General features: G+C 49.6%; 9 protein-coding genes across 9 annotated transcripts; 4 read left to right on the forward strand and 5 right to left on the reverse strand.

The window, feature by feature from the left end:
- Window positions 1-688: 688 nt before the first annotated feature.
- On the forward strand, window positions 689-1,825 carry N7500_000101 (fungal specific transcription factor domain-containing protein; the record flags this gene model as incomplete). The annotated part of the gene is made up of 1 exon (XM_056671247.1): window positions 689-1,825. One exon carries the CDS (start codon window positions 689-691, stop codon window positions 1,823-1,825), a length of 1,137 nt encoding a protein of 378 aa, XP_056536820.1.
- Window positions 1,826-2,949: 1,124 nt separating this feature from the next.
- Window positions 2,950-3,213, reverse strand: N7500_000102 (uncharacterized protein; the record flags this gene model as incomplete). Its single annotated transcript, XM_056671248.1, has 1 exon — window positions 2,950-3,213. One exon carries the CDS (start codon window positions 3,211-3,213, stop codon window positions 2,950-2,952), a length of 264 nt encoding a protein of 87 aa, XP_056536821.1.
- Window positions 3,214-4,701: 1,488 nt separating this feature from the next.
- Window positions 4,702-8,271, reverse strand: N7500_000103 (putative nuclear pore complex subunit Nup85; the record flags this gene model as incomplete). The annotated part of the gene is made up of 3 exons (XM_056671249.1): window positions 4,702-5,153; window positions 5,213-5,714; window positions 5,773-8,271. 3 exons carry the CDS (start codon window positions 8,269-8,271, stop codon window positions 4,702-4,704), a joined length of 3,453 nt encoding a protein of 1,150 aa, XP_056536822.1.
- Window positions 8,272-8,956: 685 nt separating this feature from the next.
- Window positions 8,957-9,538, forward strand: N7500_000104 (uncharacterized protein; the record flags this gene model as incomplete). Its single annotated transcript, XM_056671250.1, has 1 exon — window positions 8,957-9,538. One exon carries the CDS (start codon window positions 8,957-8,959, stop codon window positions 9,536-9,538), a length of 582 nt encoding a protein of 193 aa, XP_056536823.1.
- Window positions 9,539-10,210: 672 nt separating this feature from the next.
- On the forward strand, window positions 10,211-11,499 carry N7500_000105 (Zn(II)2Cys6 transcription factor domain-containing protein; the record flags this gene model as incomplete). The annotated part of the gene is made up of 2 exons (XM_056671251.1): window positions 10,211-10,279; window positions 10,339-11,499. The coding sequence occupies 2 exons, from the start codon at window positions 10,211-10,213 to the stop codon at window positions 11,497-11,499; spliced, it is 1,230 nt and encodes a 409-aa protein (XP_056536824.1).
- A 150-nt stretch (window positions 11,500-11,649) lies between these two features.
- N7500_000106 (RTA1 domain-containing protein) lies at window positions 11,650-12,630 on the reverse strand (the record flags this gene model as incomplete). The annotated part of the gene is made up of 3 exons (XM_056671252.1): window positions 11,650-12,095; window positions 12,153-12,401; window positions 12,468-12,630. 3 exons carry the CDS (start codon window positions 12,628-12,630, stop codon window positions 11,650-11,652), a joined length of 858 nt encoding a protein of 285 aa, XP_056536825.1.
- A 448-nt stretch (window positions 12,631-13,078) lies between these two features.
- Window positions 13,079-14,184, reverse strand: N7500_000107 (NAD(P)-dependent alcohol dehydrogenase; the record flags this gene model as incomplete). Its single annotated transcript, XM_056671253.1, is given in 2 exon segments — window positions 13,079-13,578; window positions 13,593-14,184. The coding sequence occupies 2 exon segments, from the start codon at window positions 14,182-14,184 to the stop codon at window positions 13,079-13,081; spliced, it is 1,092 nt and encodes a 363-aa protein (XP_056536826.1).
- A 378-nt stretch (window positions 14,185-14,562) lies between these two features.
- N7500_000108 (uncharacterized protein) lies at window positions 14,563-16,414 on the reverse strand (the record flags this gene model as incomplete). Its single annotated transcript, XM_056671254.1, has 4 exons — window positions 14,563-14,760; window positions 14,850-16,046; window positions 16,103-16,183; window positions 16,235-16,414. The coding sequence occupies 4 exons, from the start codon at window positions 16,412-16,414 to the stop codon at window positions 14,563-14,565; spliced, it is 1,656 nt and encodes a 551-aa protein (XP_056536827.1).
- A 443-nt stretch (window positions 16,415-16,857) lies between these two features.
- On the forward strand, window positions 16,858-18,965 carry N7500_000109 (Leucine Rich Repeat domain protein; the record flags this gene model as incomplete). Its single annotated transcript, XM_056671255.1, is given in 7 exon segments — window positions 16,858-17,004; window positions 17,061-17,192; window positions 17,247-17,363; window positions 17,497-17,624; window positions 17,677-18,220; window positions 18,290-18,443; window positions 18,463-18,965. 7 exon segments carry the CDS (start codon window positions 16,858-16,860, stop codon window positions 18,963-18,965), a joined length of 1,725 nt encoding a protein of 574 aa, XP_056536828.1.
- Window positions 18,966-19,094: the final 129 nt, after the last annotated feature.

Below are 19,094 nucleotides of genomic sequence, written 5' to 3' on the forward strand. Positions count from 1 at the left end.
TCCAATATCGAGTTACAGGTCTGCTATTCACATGGCTTGGGACTATTTACTAGTATGTTGACTATTATTCTTTTGAATTTATATTGGAACGGGAAGTCCAGAGGAAAGAAACTTTTATACTTCGGAGTATCCGTTATTCCCAATTAGGACTAGCGCCGGGATATCATGCTGCAGTTCCTCCGCTGCCTCCTCGGCCGGTGTGTCTTTCGTCGACTTTTTTTTTTTTTTTTTTTTTTTTTTTTTTTTTTTCGAAAATAGTGATGAATCAGTCGAGACTAGCTGCTGCAATTCAAGAATCCCCTCATCCGGGCCGGCAACTTGAAAGCCGGGCCACGACCGGAGAGTCCACGCGAGTCTGTGATAGTTGCATCCGGTATGCCCTCTTTCGTTATCACTTTGTGTGGATACTGATGCTTTCATAGTAAAAAGGCGAAATGCATGTTACCTCCAATCTTACATGAGCGATGAGAAGCTATTCACGGGAGTTCGTTGGCTAAACCTTTTATCTAAGTACAGGCGATCAAGAACGACCAACCTGCTCTCGTTGCTTCCAGCGAGGAGAAACTTGCACGTACTCATCTAAACGACGTAAACCTGGTCCACCGCGTGGCTCACGTCCAAATTTAAGATCTTCGCAGTCACAAAAATGTCCTGGTAACAGACTCTGAGACCATTCCGTCTTCAATCCATGCGCGGGTGGATCAAGCATCGTGTACTGACAATTCTGTGCGCGTCAATTGAAGGCAGAGAGCCTCATGCCGCACGCCAAGCTTCCGGTCTAGACCAGCGACCACTAGGCCAGCCGTTTCTAGGGCCCTGTACAAGGCCAATCTCCGAACCATCTCCCCAAACAAGTGACAATGGTCAATCCCCTGCCCAGTATGAAATTTCTAAACAGCAAGAGGAATATTTGTATGGCCCCTTTATCTTTTCGATATGCGTTGTGCTGAGACAGTTGATGCATAGGCTTGATCAATATTTTGAAATCGCCCAAGATGCAAATCCCATATTCTCGAAGGCGAACTTTCTCGATAAATATCGAAACTCATTGTGCAACGAAGGACTCATCTCTGTGATGGTCACAATAACGGCAAAACTTATAGGATATAAGCTTTTCCCCGAAGAATGTGTCCTCAATGCTCGAATCGACTTACTGCTGGGCTCCAGTTTACTCGAGGATGACATCGTCGGCGATTCTCCCTCCCTTGACCAGTTCCGCAAAGCCTGCATGCTAGCACTCTACGATTTTCACCAATTCCCAGGCCACCAATCATGGATGCGGATAGGGAGACTGACACGCATGGCTTATCGGATTGGACTCGATCGCCTTGAGCCTCTCCGAGCAATGTGTCCGGACTGGGGATGTCTCAGCAAGGATGATATTGAAGAATGGCGTTCAGTGTGGTGGTGTATCTACCGTCTCGATTCATACTCCAATCTCTCTTCCGGCACACCATATCTCATCGACAACAGCTTTGTCAACACATCTCTTCTGCTTGACGCGTGTGAGCCAAACGGCGAATCTAGTCCCATGACACTTTATCTGCCAGCCGACTCCGAACACCTGTGGAAACTTCTCCCGACAATCATCTCCAATCTAGAGACACGGATGAAGAACATTCACATCATCTCCATTTCCGCGATGCGTCAAGCTGGACTTGTCGCAGGGATTCGTTTATTGAGACCTCAGGAGGAGATAGCCACGCATCTCGTTAAATTTGAGCGTCATCTTTCGGCGCTTTGTCTGGCACTTCCGCATGGCTGGTTCAATCCCGGACGCAATGCATTCACAAATGAATCCCCCTTGACCACCACGCAAGGCTAATCACTGTCTTCCATCTCCGGATGGCAAGGCTGCTCTCATCAATTGTGGCCTGTAGTCGAACACAAGATGACGGATGGATGGCGAGCTGGCAACAAGTTCTCGAGACCTGCCAGGATATTGCCCATATTGCAGGGCAATGGAATAGCTCCTTCTGTATACAAGTGGATCCAGCAATTTGTTTCATCATCTTCACTGCTCTCATATTCCTCGATCTGCATATGAAGTCGGGAACGGCGTCGCCTGAAATTTTGTCAAATATCGACCACGATCAAACTGTCCTGCGTCTTCAACTGGACCATTTTGCGAGAATCTGGACTTTACCAAGACTACTCAGCTGTGAGTGACCAGACAAACGTTGATGGAGATCTTAAGTTAACGTAGTATTTAGTATCATTCGCAGGATTCAGCGAATCGGTCTCTAGCCCACTCTCGCACCGCCAGATTACCTTGATCCTATCGCGGTTCGAAGCACCTTTACATCCAAGATGGCTGGGATTTCTTTCAACTGCCCCGGCAACTTTGGCGGCTTTTCAATAAATGAGGGAAAATAATGAATGCAATGGATTATCAACAAGAGGAACCAGTCCTCATTGCCAATTGGAATTCAGGAAATATAGCGACCGACACGTTCAAAGACAAAAGAAACGCCCACAATGCATTATATCTCTGAACCATCATGGCGTGTGACTCGTACAGCATACTCTCAAATATCGCATAATCTCACATATATCTTCGTCAGCCATTCTCGCACGCTCGCCCTGCACCGTTCCAGACGTGGACTCGCATCTCTTATTGGGCGTTTCAATGGTACTCAATACCTTGAAAAAAAAAGCAGATGGAATCAATCAATGATCCACAAAGTAGTCCGCTCTCTAGGAGCAACCACAGCATTGCCAAAGCCAACGCAATGAAACGCAAAGAAAAAAAAGAGCGTAGAGCCAAGGACCCACAATTCTCCGGCATCGGGAATCACCAACACCCAGTGTCGACAATAAATCTCCGAAGAAACTCCCCTCGACAATTCAAAGAGGGAAAAAAAAAAACAGCGTGGAAAACAGAAAACACATCCAGACAATCCCTCTGAATCTATGGCACAGCCATGATACACGGCTATCCCCCCCAATCTACCAATATTCCCCCACACTGTCCTCTTCATCCTGGCGCCGACTCAGATCCAGACTCCCATACCCAGAATCCGACCATTGACTCGCACCAGGCGAAGCAGTCGATATACCAAATCTGGAGTGTCGGTCACAGGTATAACCCACAAGCACGGTCTTTTCTTGTACTTCATGACCACGCTGTCCATAAGCAGAGCATGGGTCGATCGAGTGCTCGAAGTAGAGACATTTGCAGACAGAGTAACGTTCGACGACTTTGTAACACATCGTCTTGGAGAGGGATCGGGGTAGTGGGATTGATGGGGTATAGTCGAAAGAAAGGCAGCCGAACCAGCCGATTGAACAGAAAGAGTAGAAAGTCGCCAAATAATGCAATAGAACGACACGCTGTCGGAAAGAATGACCATGAACATGCAAGAGGAAAGGACTGGACAAATGTGTATAGAGAGGTTCGTTATATAGAGTATAGAAGGATCTCAGGCTATCCTGGAAGTGATGTAGATCCCTCAGCCCTATGGGTAACCCCAGGCAGAAACCTAATGGGGCGCGCCCAATTGGAGAAATCGATGTGAATGTTTTCTCGGTCTTCCATTTTTATCCCTTTTTATGCCAGAAAGAGATACACAACGGACCAGTCCAGTCCCATCTCTCAGCTGGCCATGTTCCCGACTCCGTCTCACTCTGATCTCCCTAGAGTGTCGAAGACGGTGAACCCATAGTGAAGACGCCCACCCCACGAGTAGTTCAATATACAGTGAGTCGGTGAGCCACAGGCTGTGCAGTCCAATCTACGAATGTTCGGATCGGATCAAGAATTCACCCTACTGGCTGACGTCGATCGCGACATAGTGGATATCGGGCGTGTTGACTCAGAGAGCCTCTTAACACAGCCCTGTCACTTCGACTCAAGAGGTATAGGGCGACGAATGATCTGATACTCTATGCTATTACATCGACAATGTTATTCTTGGTTCCAAGGCGGCATTGAAATGAGAACGATGAGATTAGGCGCCCGCATTCAGCTGCTGACGCTATGACTGACCGAGTTACCCAACGGTGCGTCCTTTTGACATTTACTCCGTACGGGGCTACGATTTTGCTATTCTAATCGTCTTAAAGGGAAGATGTGTCTATGAAAAAAAAAAATATCTCGAATATGCCAGACTATGCGACAAAGACCGGACAGTCGACAGATGGAAAATACCTAACAATCCGGTACTCCATGAAGAACCGGTTTTGTTAGCTTGACGCTAATGATATTTTCTACAACTCCGTACGAAGTAGACGATCTGCATGCTGAGGGCCTTGGGGAAGGCCTCCTCAGCACCACTTTATGCACGCACTTGTCCACTCGGATCACGCGCTGGCACCCAACGGCGTAATCGACCCTATCACACCTCGTCTTGGCCCTCCCTCTCCTACCCATAACTACCAAGGCACAATTAGGCGCGACATAGTTGGAAGCATTTGTTTGGGGGAATATGGAAGAGAGTAATAAGCGAGATCAATGCTATCGGACTTGATGGACCCGGAAGAAAAGAGAAGAACGATCATAACCTGGGACTAAGATTAAGTGGCATAGTAGTCTGATATCGTACAGCGCCAGTCACAAAGACAAAGCAGATGAACAGGTAATTGTTGTGTGTGTGTGTGCAAGTAGTGCTAAGCTAAATTCAATACCCGAATTCAATTCCCGGATTAAAAAAAAACACCATTTTCACAACTAGGCCTCCCTCTTACTCGAACGCCGTAACTTCAGATCGATCCCATTGCCCCCTGACTCAATCCACGTGCCAATCCCAGTCGAAGCATCCGTAGGATATCCTCGCCCTTGGCAGTCTCGGGAAGTCCGACTCGCCAATCCCATCCTCGATCGGCGCTGGCTTTGTCACCGGGAGCAGGCACCAGGACGCCTGAGCTGCCTGCAGAGGTAGGGCCGGATCCAGACCGGGAGCGGGTGCGCGCTGACTCAAGCATGTCGTTGCCGATGAACGCGAAGCTGGAGGAGAAATTGGACACGGATTTCTTCAATAGCGAGCGGGGGGAGGGAAGCCCGTCGGATCCCCCGGTGGATGATTGGGATTCTAGAAGGGTGGAGCGGAAACATTCCTCGCACTGTGCATACACACGTGGGGTGACGGTTTCCAAGTCCTCGATGGCGGATAAGATGGTGAACTGTTGGGAGACGGTGAGGACTGGAGTGGGTTCTGGTTGGAGGGTTAGTGTTGGAGCAGAGTACCGATGGGGGTTGGATTGGGAGACTTACGGTTGACAAACACACAGGCTTCACCCAGCAGAGCCAGTAGTCCATCCACCTGCACAGCGGAATCACGATCTGGGTCGTAGAGACCTCCGTAGATATTATCCGCCGCACTCCCAATGACAGCCGCAAGAGCTTGCGCAGCGGCGCGTCGCCGAGCCAACGGCTTGTACCGTGGCTGCTGGCCCTCTTGCAGTTCAATTTCCTCGTCGCGAATCTCGTAGAATCGGCGCAGAGTCGCGTAACCACTGAGATAGAACTGAAGAATTCGAGCAGCTTCTTCGTCGACTTGTGCAATGGAAGACAGGCATGCTTTGGGTTCCTTCATCAAAGAGCGCAGCTGTTCATCGAGATCAGCCGTCGCAGGGTACGCTCGTGATTGTACCAAACTGTAGGAAATCAAGAGGTCGACAACTGACTTGACCTTGCGTCGGTTCTGGGCACGAGCATAGCAGACGAGGGCCAAGCCAAAGTTTTCGGATTTCGAGGTCAACATGTCGCCGAATCGCTGTCAATAAGTAAGCATTGGGTCAGATAATCAAGAGTAACTCCCTTCTACCACTCACCTCAGATACTCGACGCCCTTGGTCCTCCAGCTCAAGTTCTGAACAAAGGACCACTAGTTTATCCAACTGCTCAGGGCTTTCCAAAGGAAGCTTATCCACAATCTCGGTCACAGCCTTCTTCATCTTAATCGCGTCGTCGAACCGGCTCAGGACCTCAATAGCCAGCTCCCAGCCTTCACGAGAGCTGTGCTCGTTCTCGATAACGGGTCGGTCATATAGGCCGAGTGCGTAATTCTGGAGAATATCATCCTTGTGTAAATGGCGGGCCGGGGACTTGTTATCTTGCCCGTACGAAAGGACCATGAGATCATTCTCTGACAAACCAGGTAGGGTCTTTTGACTGCTTCCGGACTCAAACCAACCTCCTAGGCTGGCAACTTCTGCGACAGCGGCAGCCACGCAAAGTGACCATGATTGCACTAATTCCAATACGCCTTGCACGTTGCCTTCGAAGACAGACGCGAGACCGACCTCCATGCTGCTAAGAGTATTGGGTCTGAAATCAGCGTTATCAGACCCATCGGTGGTGGTATGGCTCAGGGCTAGTTCGAGGCGGTCGAGGTAGGCGCCACGCATATTGCGATCAACAGCGCGAACGTGGTTCCTTGGACCGCGCGAGCGCAAGAAATCTTGGAAGTTGTCGCTGGATGAGGTGGCGCCAAAGTCCATGGTAGAACCAGTGTCATCCTCACCATCCCACCATGCCGTCAATGCAATGGTCGCCTCCACCCAGTCTTGAGACTTGCCCTTGATGGCAGATGGGTCGCCCAGAAGAATTCGGTAGATTGACCTTAAGCTCTGGTAAATTGACCATGGGACACGGCTTTCTGCCATGCGAGCGGATTGCGCGAATGAAATTGGGTTCTTGTTAGCAGTGGTTGGGCCGAAAGTGGACAATCCAAAGTTGACAGCCTGGAAGCGATTTTCTGGAAGCGGGACAATCGACTCATCCCTCTCCTCTCCCTCGGCGAATTCCTCCAGATCAGTCACGGCCGAAAGAACTCGTTTACGGTACTGAGACCAATCAAGGCCGGTGATCTCCCAGTCTCCAGGGCATGATTCAAGAATTTGAAGAGCCTTGTTGACGCAGCGCTGGATGTTCTGTAGCTGTGCACCGCGATACCCAGGCTGTGGGAGTCCATCCTCCATTGCTGATCGGGCGTAGTTGAAGTCTGCGGAGCGGAGAACATCGGCGGCATCCGTCAGACGACCACGCAGCACAGAAGCAATGATGATATCCCAGAAGTTTGAAGATGCGGTGGGGTTCGGTTCCACATATTTCAATGCTTGGAGATCCTTGGTCTGCGAAGCGTGATTTCCACTGAGCCAGTCAAGCAAAACTTGGGGCAGAGGCTTGGGAGCGGGGAGTCTCGTCATCGCCTTTACCATACCAGCGGCCCCTGTGCGCATGGGATTAATGTTGGCTGTCGAGGCTGCTTCACGAGGAGGATGATGAAGTTCCAGCAGCAAGGAAGCCAAGAAGGTAGCTTTCGCAAGATCAGGAGCCTGCTCTCCGGGCCCAATACCAGTGTGGGCACCATAGGGTCGGTCAACGCCACTTTCATCGGCGCAAGCTTGCCAACTGTCTGCCAATTCCTTTGATACCTTAGCCAGTACAGCATCGAAATCGACATGTTTGAATTCCGCGGCTTTGAGCTCGTCGGAGAGATTCCCAAGAGCATCCTCCGTTTTGAGAATCATCTCACTTGGCTCTTTAACAAGGGCAATGCGGGATCTGGCAGCAAGGTTATGAAGAATGGATGGCATCGCAGACGGCTTCTTAGGGGCCAGGTTGGTCTTGCGAATGGGTGACTGCTGCTTCCAGTGCTCGTCAAGCTTAGGTCGCTTGGCATCGTTTGGATTCGAATAGATCGGTTTGCGCTGTGCACCCATGGAGGGCTGGGACCCGAAAGGATTTCCGAAAGCCGAGTCTAAGAAGTTGAAACTCTTGGGTCGATCCTGGCTGCTCATGTCCGTTTCCTCTTCGGTTTGCACCTCCTCTTCCTCCGGTTCTAACTCGGTTTCCTGCTCTTCGTTGAAATCGCTCATTTGCGACGACGCAAACCCATTGGACTGTCCGAAATCCATCGAATCCCCAAACCCACCTCCATTTGGCACACCGAAGCGAAGACTAGATTTAGCTGTAGGTTTAGTGGAAGGAGCTTTAGTCTGCTTGGGCATGGCAAAATCCATCGATCCAAAGGATGAGCCAAAGATGCTGTCATTTGTATTGATGTTACCGGATTTGGTGAAGACTGAGTTGGAGAATTCGTTCCTCGAAAAGGAATTCTGATTTGTGGAGAATGCGCTATCGTTTGTGGAGAAGGAGTTGATGCGTGAGCCGCCATTGATGTTTGATGTAGAATGCGGTATGAATGAGCCTGCACTGGATGGCGGAGGGCCGGCAGGAGTGGTAGATATATTGCTCCAGAGACTGCGAGATCGATCTTTCTCTGGAGTCTCAGGTGGACTGGACTCGTAAGGTACGTGAAACGACATCGTGGGGTGGGTTGGTCAGAAATAGAAGGGACGGCTTGACGGCATCAGAGGATGCAGGTTTTGGGCTGCAACAGCTCTAAGAACTGTTAGATGGAACAAACGTCAATGTCAATCGACCAGGACTAATTTACCGAGCAGCGAAGAAGGTCAATGCAAAAGATTGCTTGTCAGAGAAGTTTCCTCTTCTCCAGACTTGCTTGTTTTTCTTGCCCTTCACTTTCCGCTCCGACGCGACGGCGAGAGTTATCAGGCATTCAGGCACCAGTTTTCAGATCATGTGATTTTGATGAGAAGAAAGTCACGTGTAATTGCTTACTCAGATGGTCTGTTATTGCGGCCTTGTAAATCAGGCGAAATGCGGGATGAATATCACGTGGTGATCCCTGCCCAACTTGGGGCCATAAGCTGATTGGTTTGTTGATCTGCACTGCCAGCATCGCCAGGCAGGGCTCAGCAGTTGGGGGCCAAATACGAGCGATCCTGATTGCCCCAGGGGCAATACGGGCACACTTTATGACTTCAATCGTACAAATGGAACACAGTTATCCTGATTCGAACAGGGCTGAGTCTTGAATGATCTGAGAATCCAGATATATAATGAGCTCACAGGTCTCGGGTTCATGGAAAATTAATCATCACAAAATCTACTTCGAACCATATCATTCATAGTTTTCCCATCTTCATCATGAATCCAGCCGCCCAGTATCTCATCACCCACAGCTTTTGGCGCCACCACTACGATGTCAGCACAATAGACAAAACACATCTCTTTCACGTCGCCAACTCCTCCTTCACACCAGGAAAGCCGGATCTTACTTTTCACCGCAGCTCCGACTCTAATGGGCCCGTTGTGGGGGTATGTAAGTTCCGACACTTCTCCTCGGACTGTGAGATTGGTCTAGGGGACCCTGAACGGCCTAACAAGATGGACTGGGAATACCTGCACAAGCAAGGCTTTACAAAGCGCATATACTGGTTTCGCATGCAGCTTGAAGACGGTACAAAGCAAAATTTTACCTGGAAACGAACCCACTCGCTTGGCACCGGCTGGGAAAACCACAAACTAGTCGAGGATACCAGCCAGACCGTGGTCGCGGTCTTTTCTTCCGGCGGCATTTTTTCCAAAACAACCGGCTACTTGGATATCTACTTGCCTCTAGGGCCGCAGTTCTACCTCATGGCGCTTATATCGGGCATTGCAGTTGTCGAGAAGGTGAGGCGTGCGAAACAGAGCGCGCAAAGTGGGGGAGGTGGAGCGGCATGTTAGGCCAACATTTGAGGTTTCATCAATGGCGTTCTATACATCACACTATTACGAGGCCAGAGAATATTAGCGAGAGATGCAGTTTCTTTACTCCGTAGTGTTACTTGAGCTATGATACCCGGCAGAATTGCCACGTTCTTTATTCTGGACTTGGCTTTAGTAAATTTTTTGAATTGCTTAATTGTGTACATGCTTCGAGCAAGGATATTTATATATGGACTAGTCGATTCGTACAATTCAGACTTTTTTCAATCGATTCTCTATACTTTCCGGTCCATTCTTGTATTTATAGCTAAAACACTGATAGTGGGGAATAAAGGAAAATACATGGCGGTTCCTGAGAAAGCTGAAAAGAGTAAGGACCGTTCCAAAGAGGAGTATATAAGCGGCCGGCTATTCTTGTAGATTATCCTATAATTAAAAGCTTCACCATTTGCAGCCAAGCGAGGCAGTGCAAGCGAAACCGTGTAAGCGAGACAATGTTTCAGATTAGACAAGCCTTTTTCGATTGTTTGATCGACAGGGTGTGGTTACATAATCCTATACTTTCCCCGGGACCCGAGGGACCCTCCCCCCGAGGTCTCTCCGGCATCGAATCCTGTTGCCTGAGGAAAAAACCAGATCCAATGTTTTCCTCTTCTTCCAAACTATGGCCAATCTAATAATTGCATGACTATGGCGCTCCGACGACCACATCGGAAATCTCGCCACGGTTGCGTGGAATGCAAGAGACGACGAGTGAAGGTATGAAATGAGAGAGAGAAACAGAGAAAAAAAAATATAGCCCACTCACCCCATCATAGTGCGATGAAGCTCGGCCGTCCTGCACTAACTGCGCTAAACGTCATGCCGAATGTGAGTACGGGTCGTCAACCTCCCTACTATGGGCAAATGAGTCCGACAGCGGACAGGCAGGCGACTCAGCACCGGGACTTCGTTCATCCTTGAGTTCAACCCCAGGAGCGGGGCCAGCAGACCCCCTTGGAATCTTGGGCCAACTTGGCAGCGAAAATGCCGCAACCTCAGGCGGGCCCGCACTGAACCTCCAAGACCTGGAATTGATGATACAGTGGTGCAACACGACGTTCCACACACTGTCACGCAACGAGCGCACCGATCCAATTTGGCGCAACATCGTGCCCGAAGAGGCACTCTCACACCCATTTCTGATGCACGGTATCCTGGCCCTGTCAGCGCTGCATCTTGCTCGAACAGGGCCAGAGCCGACTCGTCGCGCGTCGTATCTCAATCGCGCCGTCAGCCACCAGAATCAAGCGCTGGCGCTGTTTCGAGAGCTGCTGGGGGATGTGAAGGAGAGTAATGCCAAGGCGATGTTTGCTTTTGCGGCAATTGTGGTTATCTACACGTTTGCATTCCCGCATACACCGGATGTGCAGGATCCGTGGTCCTGCGTCGACGATTTGTACCAGGTTCTCGTTTTGACGCGCGGCGTGCAGCAGGTTATTCACGCGCCGCGGGACTTTACGAGCTTTTTACTTGACAGTCCTTTTGGACCGATTTTGCGGGTTGAGGAGGTTCAGGTTCCGATCCCCGAGGACACGGCTGCTATGCTCAAACAATTGCGTGAGACGAATGAAGTCTGCAGATCACGGGATGCGAATCATGAACTGCAGGTCTACGAAGCGGCCATTGCGAATCTGGAGGAAATGCTGAATTGGTGCCACAGCGGGATAAGGGCAAACACAATTGCCGGGAGGTGGGCGATTCGCCTGAAGCCTCGATTTATGGAGTTGCTACGCGAACGAGACCCCATGGCGCTAGTAATGTTAGCGCACTATGGCGTGCTCTTGCACTATTTGGATCATCACTGGTGTTTTGATGAGTGGTGTGTCAGGGTCTCCAAGGCCGTATGGGCAATATTGGACGACGAGTGGAAGCCAGTGATCCAGTGGGCAATGAAAGAGACTCTCGGTGTTAACTATTTGGAACAGGTTGAAAGTTGACATTCTTAAAGCATTTTTCTTGTTACGTTCATATATACCCAAATTCAAAGCGCCAAACCCCATAACCAAATCGAAAGCACAAAAAACCAAAATCTGGATCTCCACCTGAATATATCCATACTTATCGCAACAAATCACGATTTTAACGTGCTAAACCGCACCTGAACCCTCCATGACCTTCAAGCCGCCCATAGCCGTTACGACTCTTCCCCTACCAAGGAGATAATTCACCTCGCTAGGGTGAACGATCACGAAAATGACCATCACCGCAAACATCAACATCCCATCAAAGACGTAAATAAAAACCTCATTGCTCATGAGGTAACCCTCTGTGCCCTGGACATACTCTACGACACGAACGATAGACCGAATGAGAATGAACATACTGGACGAGTGTAATGCCCACATATGCTTGCGCCAGGGATATTGATCTGCCACCGCATGACCAGTGTGGTGGGAGCCCATGCGTTGCTGGAAGATGACCGCACTTATGAGGAAGAATCCGAAGAAGACGATTTGCACAATGAGGCCGCCGATAATGACATTCTGACCGGTGCTTGTGGAGTTTGACGATCCGGTGACCATGATTCCTGCGCCTGTGGGAGGATTAGCATCGCACTATTGAACAATAGACTGAAAGGGAATGAACATACCAGACGCCTGCATTAAGAAACTCAACACATCACCCGCAACGAATATCTTGGTCATCCACCCAACTCGAATCAAAGCAAACTGCTCGCCCTTGACCATAACAATGATCCGACCCAACTCCATGTAAATACTCGCTGCGAACAGTGCCGGGGCGACTAGCAACAATGTGCTTTGCATGACATAGGGTCCAATGGTCCAATTAGGCGATTGTTTTGCTGACATGGCGCGACCAATATATCCAACGAGCTCAACTGGAAGGGTGTTAGTGCTGGGAACTTCTGGAATCTGCTTGCATATGTGTATAGGAATGTACATACAGTATCCGCCGATCACGAGCGGGATGAAGAACCATGTTCTCGTGCGGAATAAATGGAATGTGTGTAGTAAAGTGACGATTGCAAAGCAGACTATGAATACTGCCGCAGCCGCCAATGAAGGGTAGTATGTATAGGCGGTCCAGCCGGGGTGGGAAGAAGACATTTTGAATGTGGATTGAGTGGAGAAGAGGAAAGGCTAGGTAGGTTGGATTGAATTGATTTGGGAAAATAAAACTGAAAAGTACTCTTATATATGTGATAGTTCAGAGTTTTCTCTTAAAATGTTCCCAGGCAACCCTGGAAATGCAAATTCGTGAGATATCGAAAGGAAAGCTCGTATACTCGCATTTTCGTATTGTTACCCTGATGTAGATTAGTGGGTACACGCTAGCCGGATACAGAGCACGGTACGAGATACGAAACCTTAATCTTATTTTTTTCCCAAGTGGATCCATGGATAAGAAAGTGGAGATGGATGCTTGTCCCTTCCAGGGCTGCACATCTCGTATAGATCTCTCGTACAGAAGGGTTCATTTGCTACTTTCATTTTAGGATACGGGTACAGTCCGATATTCTGGGGTACATTCTCCAATCTACTCCAATCTCCAACCCTACAACTTCGCCTGCTCACCCCCATTCTGTAGCACATAGCGATATCTAGCCTTCCCTTCATGCATATCAACCAGCGCCTGATTGATATCTGCCATATCCCTTTTCTGAATCCAAGGCAAGACCCTTTTCTCCGCAGCGAGAGCCAGCATAGCCCGAATATCATCAGGGGAACCAATATTTGACCCTGTAACCTTGACACTCTTCTGAATCAGACTCCAAGCCATAAGCGGCGGCAATGCATCCTCCGGCGCACCAATCTGCACAAACGTCCCATCCCGCTTAAGCAGCCTCAAATACTGCGCGAAAGGCATATCATGCGCCGAAACCGTACACAATATAACATCAAGCGAGCGCGAGTATTTCTTCGCCCACCCCTTCTCTTCACCAGTCGCAATAAACCCATCAGCCCCAAGCCCACCAACAGCATCCGCCTTCTTTCCCGACGAACGAGAAATAGCAATAACGCGCTCAGCCCCAAGCGCCCTAGCAAACAAAATTCCTAAATGTCCCAACCCCCCACCCCAATAATCCCCACCGTCTTCCCCGGCCCAACGCCATACTTCCTCATCGGCGCAAATACAGTAACACCCGCACAAAGCAACGGCGCCGCCTCAGCCGAGGGCAGCGAATCCGGAATCCGGAATACGAAATGCGCAGGCCCGCGCCACGTCTCCGCAAACCCGCCATACGACTTGGATTTGTCGCTGTACCGTCCGTTGTACGTGCCAGTCATACGGGCGCAGTAGCTTTCTTCGCCGTCGGCGCAGGCTTCACAGTCTGCGCGTAGACAGGCGCCGCTCTGTGCCCCGACGCCGACGCGGTCGCCGAGGCGGATTGCGTTGAGGCTGTGCTGGGATTCGACGGCGCTGCCGATGCGTGTTACTGTGCCGATTATCTCGTGTCCGACTACACATGGATAGTCGGTGGGGCCCCAGCCTGAGCGTAGGGTGTGAATGTCGGTGCCGCACATGCCACAGTGGGAGATGGAGATTTCAACGTCGGTGGGTGTGAAGGGTTTGGGGGTGTAGGTTGTGTAAGTTAGGGGGCTTTTGGCGTCGTGGGCGACCCAGCCTTTGAATGTGTCTGGTTTTGTGGGAGAAGACATTTCTTTTTCGTAGTAACTGCGCTGTGGTTGCGCTAAAATGTGCCGCGGTAGATGTTGTGATGAGGAATGGAGTTGATTATTGAAAAGATTGTTCGTATTTTTTCGTGTGTGTAGGATTAGAGACCTCAGAATTAAAGGGCAAGCTGCTTATGGGGTTGAATGGTTTAAGGTAAATGCAGGGAAGAAAAAGACAAGCTTGGTATATGCGGAGAAGCCGAAGGCAAAGTTAACCGAGGTCCATTCGGACTCCGAAATCAAAGTCCATTATTAGGTTCATTTCATGTCGATCGTACGCGATTGTGTAAAAGTGACTCAATATTTACATGCACTCGCTCGAAGTATGTACAGTGCAGATTAGTGGGGGTATCAATCGATCTTTCACCGGGCCACGCCCATCAGCTCGTCGAGCTCATCAGTGGTGAGAGTACTGCGACGCCGATTGACTGGCCTGGACGCCTTCTCGGTTCGACTTCTCTTTCGTGATTCACGCTCCTTTTGCTCAGTTTGAGCGGCGCGGGCCTCGTCTTCGACAGCAGCAAGCTTTTGGTGCACGCTTAGTGATCCGTTGCTCTTAGACTGTAGGGCGAATTAGTCCTTGGGATCTCAGTAGGAACATCTTGCGAATCTCCGGTTAACTCTTCTGGGAAATGGTTCACATTGCATACCTGATGGGATTCCTTTATTTCGGTCTTTCGCCTGGTTGGCCTGCGGGTCACAGTCTCGGTTTTGTAGGCTTTAACTTTAAGAGTCTCGTCATCGGTATTGTCCACACATGGCGAACCTTGTAAACCTGGCGTAAATGATACCTTCCGGGGACGCTTTGTCATGGCGTTTTCACTGCGTTCTCTCAGAACGCGGTCGGGTCGCTCGGGTACTTTGCGAATCTTGGACCTCATCTTCGGCGGATTGAGCAGCCCGGGCTCTGGTGCTTTATCCTCTGGCTCACTCACATCTTCCTCCTCATACTGGTCCTCCAGGATTGTCGGGATGGGATTGGACTCTGGTAAGCTTTGCATGCTCATGTCCTGAGTTGAGTTGATGCTAAGATCGAGGTCCATGCCGCGCTTCAATTCGTCCGCTTGGATAGAATCTCCTCCATCTGCAAGACGACGTTGCCACCCGCCCATCATGGTGACTGCCTGCTCCCACCGGGATTCCATCTTTACCCAGCCTTCCCGCAACCTTTTGATCTCTTCATCTCTCACCTCAACCTCTTCAAGAGGGACGAATGAGGGGTTGGTGAGTAGTGTTCGTAGATGCTCTAGAACTGCTTCCATTTGAACGGATAGTTCTTCACAAGAGGTTGGAAGCGAAGTAACAGGCCCCGAAGAGGACTTCTGAGCCCCTATGCTTGTAGCCATACCCGACTGCTCGATTTCCCCATTCTCAGGCTGCGTTAAGCCTTGTAGATCCTTCAAAGTACGGACAGTGCTTCGCGCAAGCTCAATCAGGGTATCATTCTCATCACTGAGATGCTGACACAACTCGGTCAAGAATTCAGTCGTTTCTTGCTTCAGACTATATCCAGGGTCATGTACCCGTTCCCCGCCGCTAGCTTGAAGACGCGATCGATCCAACGCAGGGTTGATATTGATGGTAGTCACACTCAGCCCCTCGCGCTTGCCTCGTTGTCTCTCAGCCAGATGCGACTTGAGCTTCTGCATTTCCAAATCCCGCTTGCGAATATCGTTGGCGCATTGCGCCCGGACTTGTTGAACGGTGCTCTTCATACGCTGGATTTGTTCTTTGAAGCTTCGGATGCTCGCTTCGGCGCTAGACATGTTCGATTTGAACGTGCGTTCCTGCGCCTCTGCCAGAGCTAGCGAGCGGGTCAACTCGCTTGTCTTCGTTTTCAATTTTTCCTGCGCACGCAAGGGGTATTAGCGTGCTGTACGACATAAATAGAGTGAATACATACGATCTCCGTGGTCTGCTCCGCCTCACTGGCTTGCAGCGTGCGAATTGTCGTAGATAAGCTCTCGCGGTGTTCGGACTCGCGCTAAATTGTGTCAGTCGCTTGCGCCGTCTTGTGTCAGAGCAGCACACGCACGTCTCGTCTCAACACTAGATCGTTGACCAAGTTGATCACACGAGCCATGGTGCCATCTATCCCTCCATCTTCATTTTCTGGGTCGGCAAAATCGATAGCGCGACCACCTTTTAGCAGGCCCCTTGCCAGTAGGATGTTGTTGACATAGGTCGAAGCCGCCTGTAGATTATGCGACTCCATGGCAGCGAGCACTTCTGTCGATTGCAGATAACTCAAATGCCGAATGGGGAAGAAAGTAAACACGGGAAATACGGGGGGATGTTCATGCCAGATGTGCAGTCCAAGAGGCGGTGAAAACAGACGTGATTCTGCCGGTTTTATTGCGGAATTCTATCGCGATGCGTAAATTATCCAGAGATGTCCATCAAGAGCTACTGACATTGAAATTGACTATTGGTAAAATCTCGAATTATTCGATGAAGCAAATTCGTTATCTAGAAGTAATCTCAAGGTTGAATGTAACAAAGGTAGCGTCCATGGATAGTGCGTGGCATTCATATAACCGCGTGCGCGTAACCTATCACCCAACCATCGTCTTCTATTTGTCTCATGCGTGGCATTAAACCTCCCTTCGTAATCCACCACTTAATTATCACCAACCGCGTCTGCGTCTGCTTTTCATCATGGCTTCAAGGCCAGGTAGACACACAGTACGTGAGGTAACTTCCAAAAAGAAGGCTGAAATAGATGCAGCCGCTACTCTTCAACGAGTAGGCCAAAATGCCTACAAAGTTGGTGATCTCCAAGGCGCCCTTCAGTCCTTCACCCAGGTACGCCCCATCTTGTTTGTTCCATCGCAACTCATACTTATCATCTATCTATCTAGGCACTGGTGCTGAATGGTGAAGATGCTAGCATTTTGGATAATCGCGCCGCTACTCATTGCAGGCTGAAACTATACAGCCAGGCTCGTACTGATGCCAGAGCGATGGTCAAACTTGCACCCAATGATGACCGTGTAATTTTCCTCCTCAATACTCATTCTCAATTGCAAATTTGTTGCTGACACTAGACAAAGGGATACCTGCGCTTGGCCAAGGTCCTATGTCTGGATGGCAAATTTGACAAGGCTCAAGAAATCTACGAATATGCCCTCAAGAAACTCCCAGCCGATCACTCCGGCCGCAAGGTATGCGTTACTGTTTGTTCTATTCGCCCATATATACTTCATTCTGTTTATAGGCCTTTGGCTTCTTATTTTCACACTACTCTTTATATCTCAGATTTTGTTCTTCTTACCCCCTCTTTCTGACTATCTCCAGGTTGTCACACAGTTGCTCAAGAAACTGCAGGATAAGCTGGCAGGAGGAAACAGGCGTGATCCATTCAGTGCACTGCCACTAGAGGTCGCCGTACTCACGCTTCAGTGCTTCTCTTTCAAGCAGATCGTGTAAGTGTCTAATTCCCACTTCTGAGACTCATTAGCTCATTGCAGCATATAGGGCGATTCTACGCGTCTGCAAAGGATGGAGCCGGTTTATAAGTGGTCTGTCTAGCCTCTGGATGCATATTGATCTCCTAGACGCTAGATCTCGTGTACCTTGGACATCTGTCCGAAATTACATTCATCGATCGCGAGCGCAACTGACACATGCCACCATTGCAAATATTGTTCCCTCTGCCGCCCCAAAGGTGCTTGACATGCTAAGCAGATGCACCGAACTAGAGCACTTGAAGTTGATGGTCCCCCACGACCAGCCTAACGAATTCTATCTGAAAATCAAAAGAGAGTTTCGGCAACTGAAGAGTATCACCTGTGGACCAGATATAAGCCTTTCGGAGGGATGCGTTGGGGATATTTTATCCACTCTCTCGAACCTCGAGAAAGCTGCATTCTTCAATGTTTGCGATATTCCTACTGGAAGGCCTCGACCGAGGTCAACCTGGCCGCAACATCTTCCAAACATGAAGAGTCTGACCATTGCGTCTTCGCAAGAGAATGCCAACGTCTTGAGCTTCCCGTCCATAATTCCTGAGTTTACATCGGTAAGCTTTCTCTGGATTTGTTTTTCGGGACTTATGCTAACAAAACCCAGTCCGTATATCCCAATCTAGGGGAGTTTAGGCTGCTTTGGGACCACCCGCGACCCCGCTCGTACCGGTTTGATCCGGTGCAGGTGGATGAGCATCTTCCCCCCTCCGTATACTCGAACTTTGGGGCGCGGCTGTCCCGCCTACCTTTTATGCAATCCTTCCAACCAGCCTCGAGGTACTACGCTTGTTTTCAGGGTCCATCGATCCTCCTCGCTCTGGAAACTCCATGTTAATGGGAGGTGATGGACTCCCAAACCTTGAGACACTGGTATTCGATAACATCTCGTGGGTCAACCACTTCACTCTAATCTTGTTCCTCATTCATTCAAAGGCTCCACTCCGAAGCCTTCACGTAAACCTTTGCTACAACATCCGTGGTGAAGAATTCATTAGTCTCCTTGAGGACTCCGCTGGAGCGAATCCAGAATTGAGAGAATTGACTGAGGTGGGAGTCGTCGGCATGTCTGACCTGGAAGATGGCAATGTTGAAAAGCTCTGGGCACTATTGCCAAAACTCAGAACTTTCAACTTGTCGGAGACGAGAATCACCGGCTGTACCATTCGCATGTTTGCGGATGCCCGGAATGAAGAACCAGCCCGCACAAAGCTCGAGAGCTTGGTCATAAAAGGATGTGACGGTGTGTCTCGTGATGCTATTGACTATGGACGGCAAATGGGACTCAATATTGTTACCTAAGGGCTTGGTCGAATATTTGGAGATTTTCCTTTAGCGCTTTGATAATGAACAATCGCCTAGCACATCATCATTGTGCAATATAATGGAAGCTAATCAAACATAACTGGTGTATGCCATGAATATTAAATC

Source organism: Penicillium coprophilum (assembly GCF_028826855.1).
Source record: "Penicillium coprophilum strain IBT 35676 chromosome Unknown utg000001l_segment0_segment0, whole genome shotgun sequence".
NCBI classification, from domain to species: domain Eukaryota; kingdom Fungi; phylum Ascomycota; class Eurotiomycetes; order Eurotiales; family Aspergillaceae; genus Penicillium; species Penicillium coprophilum.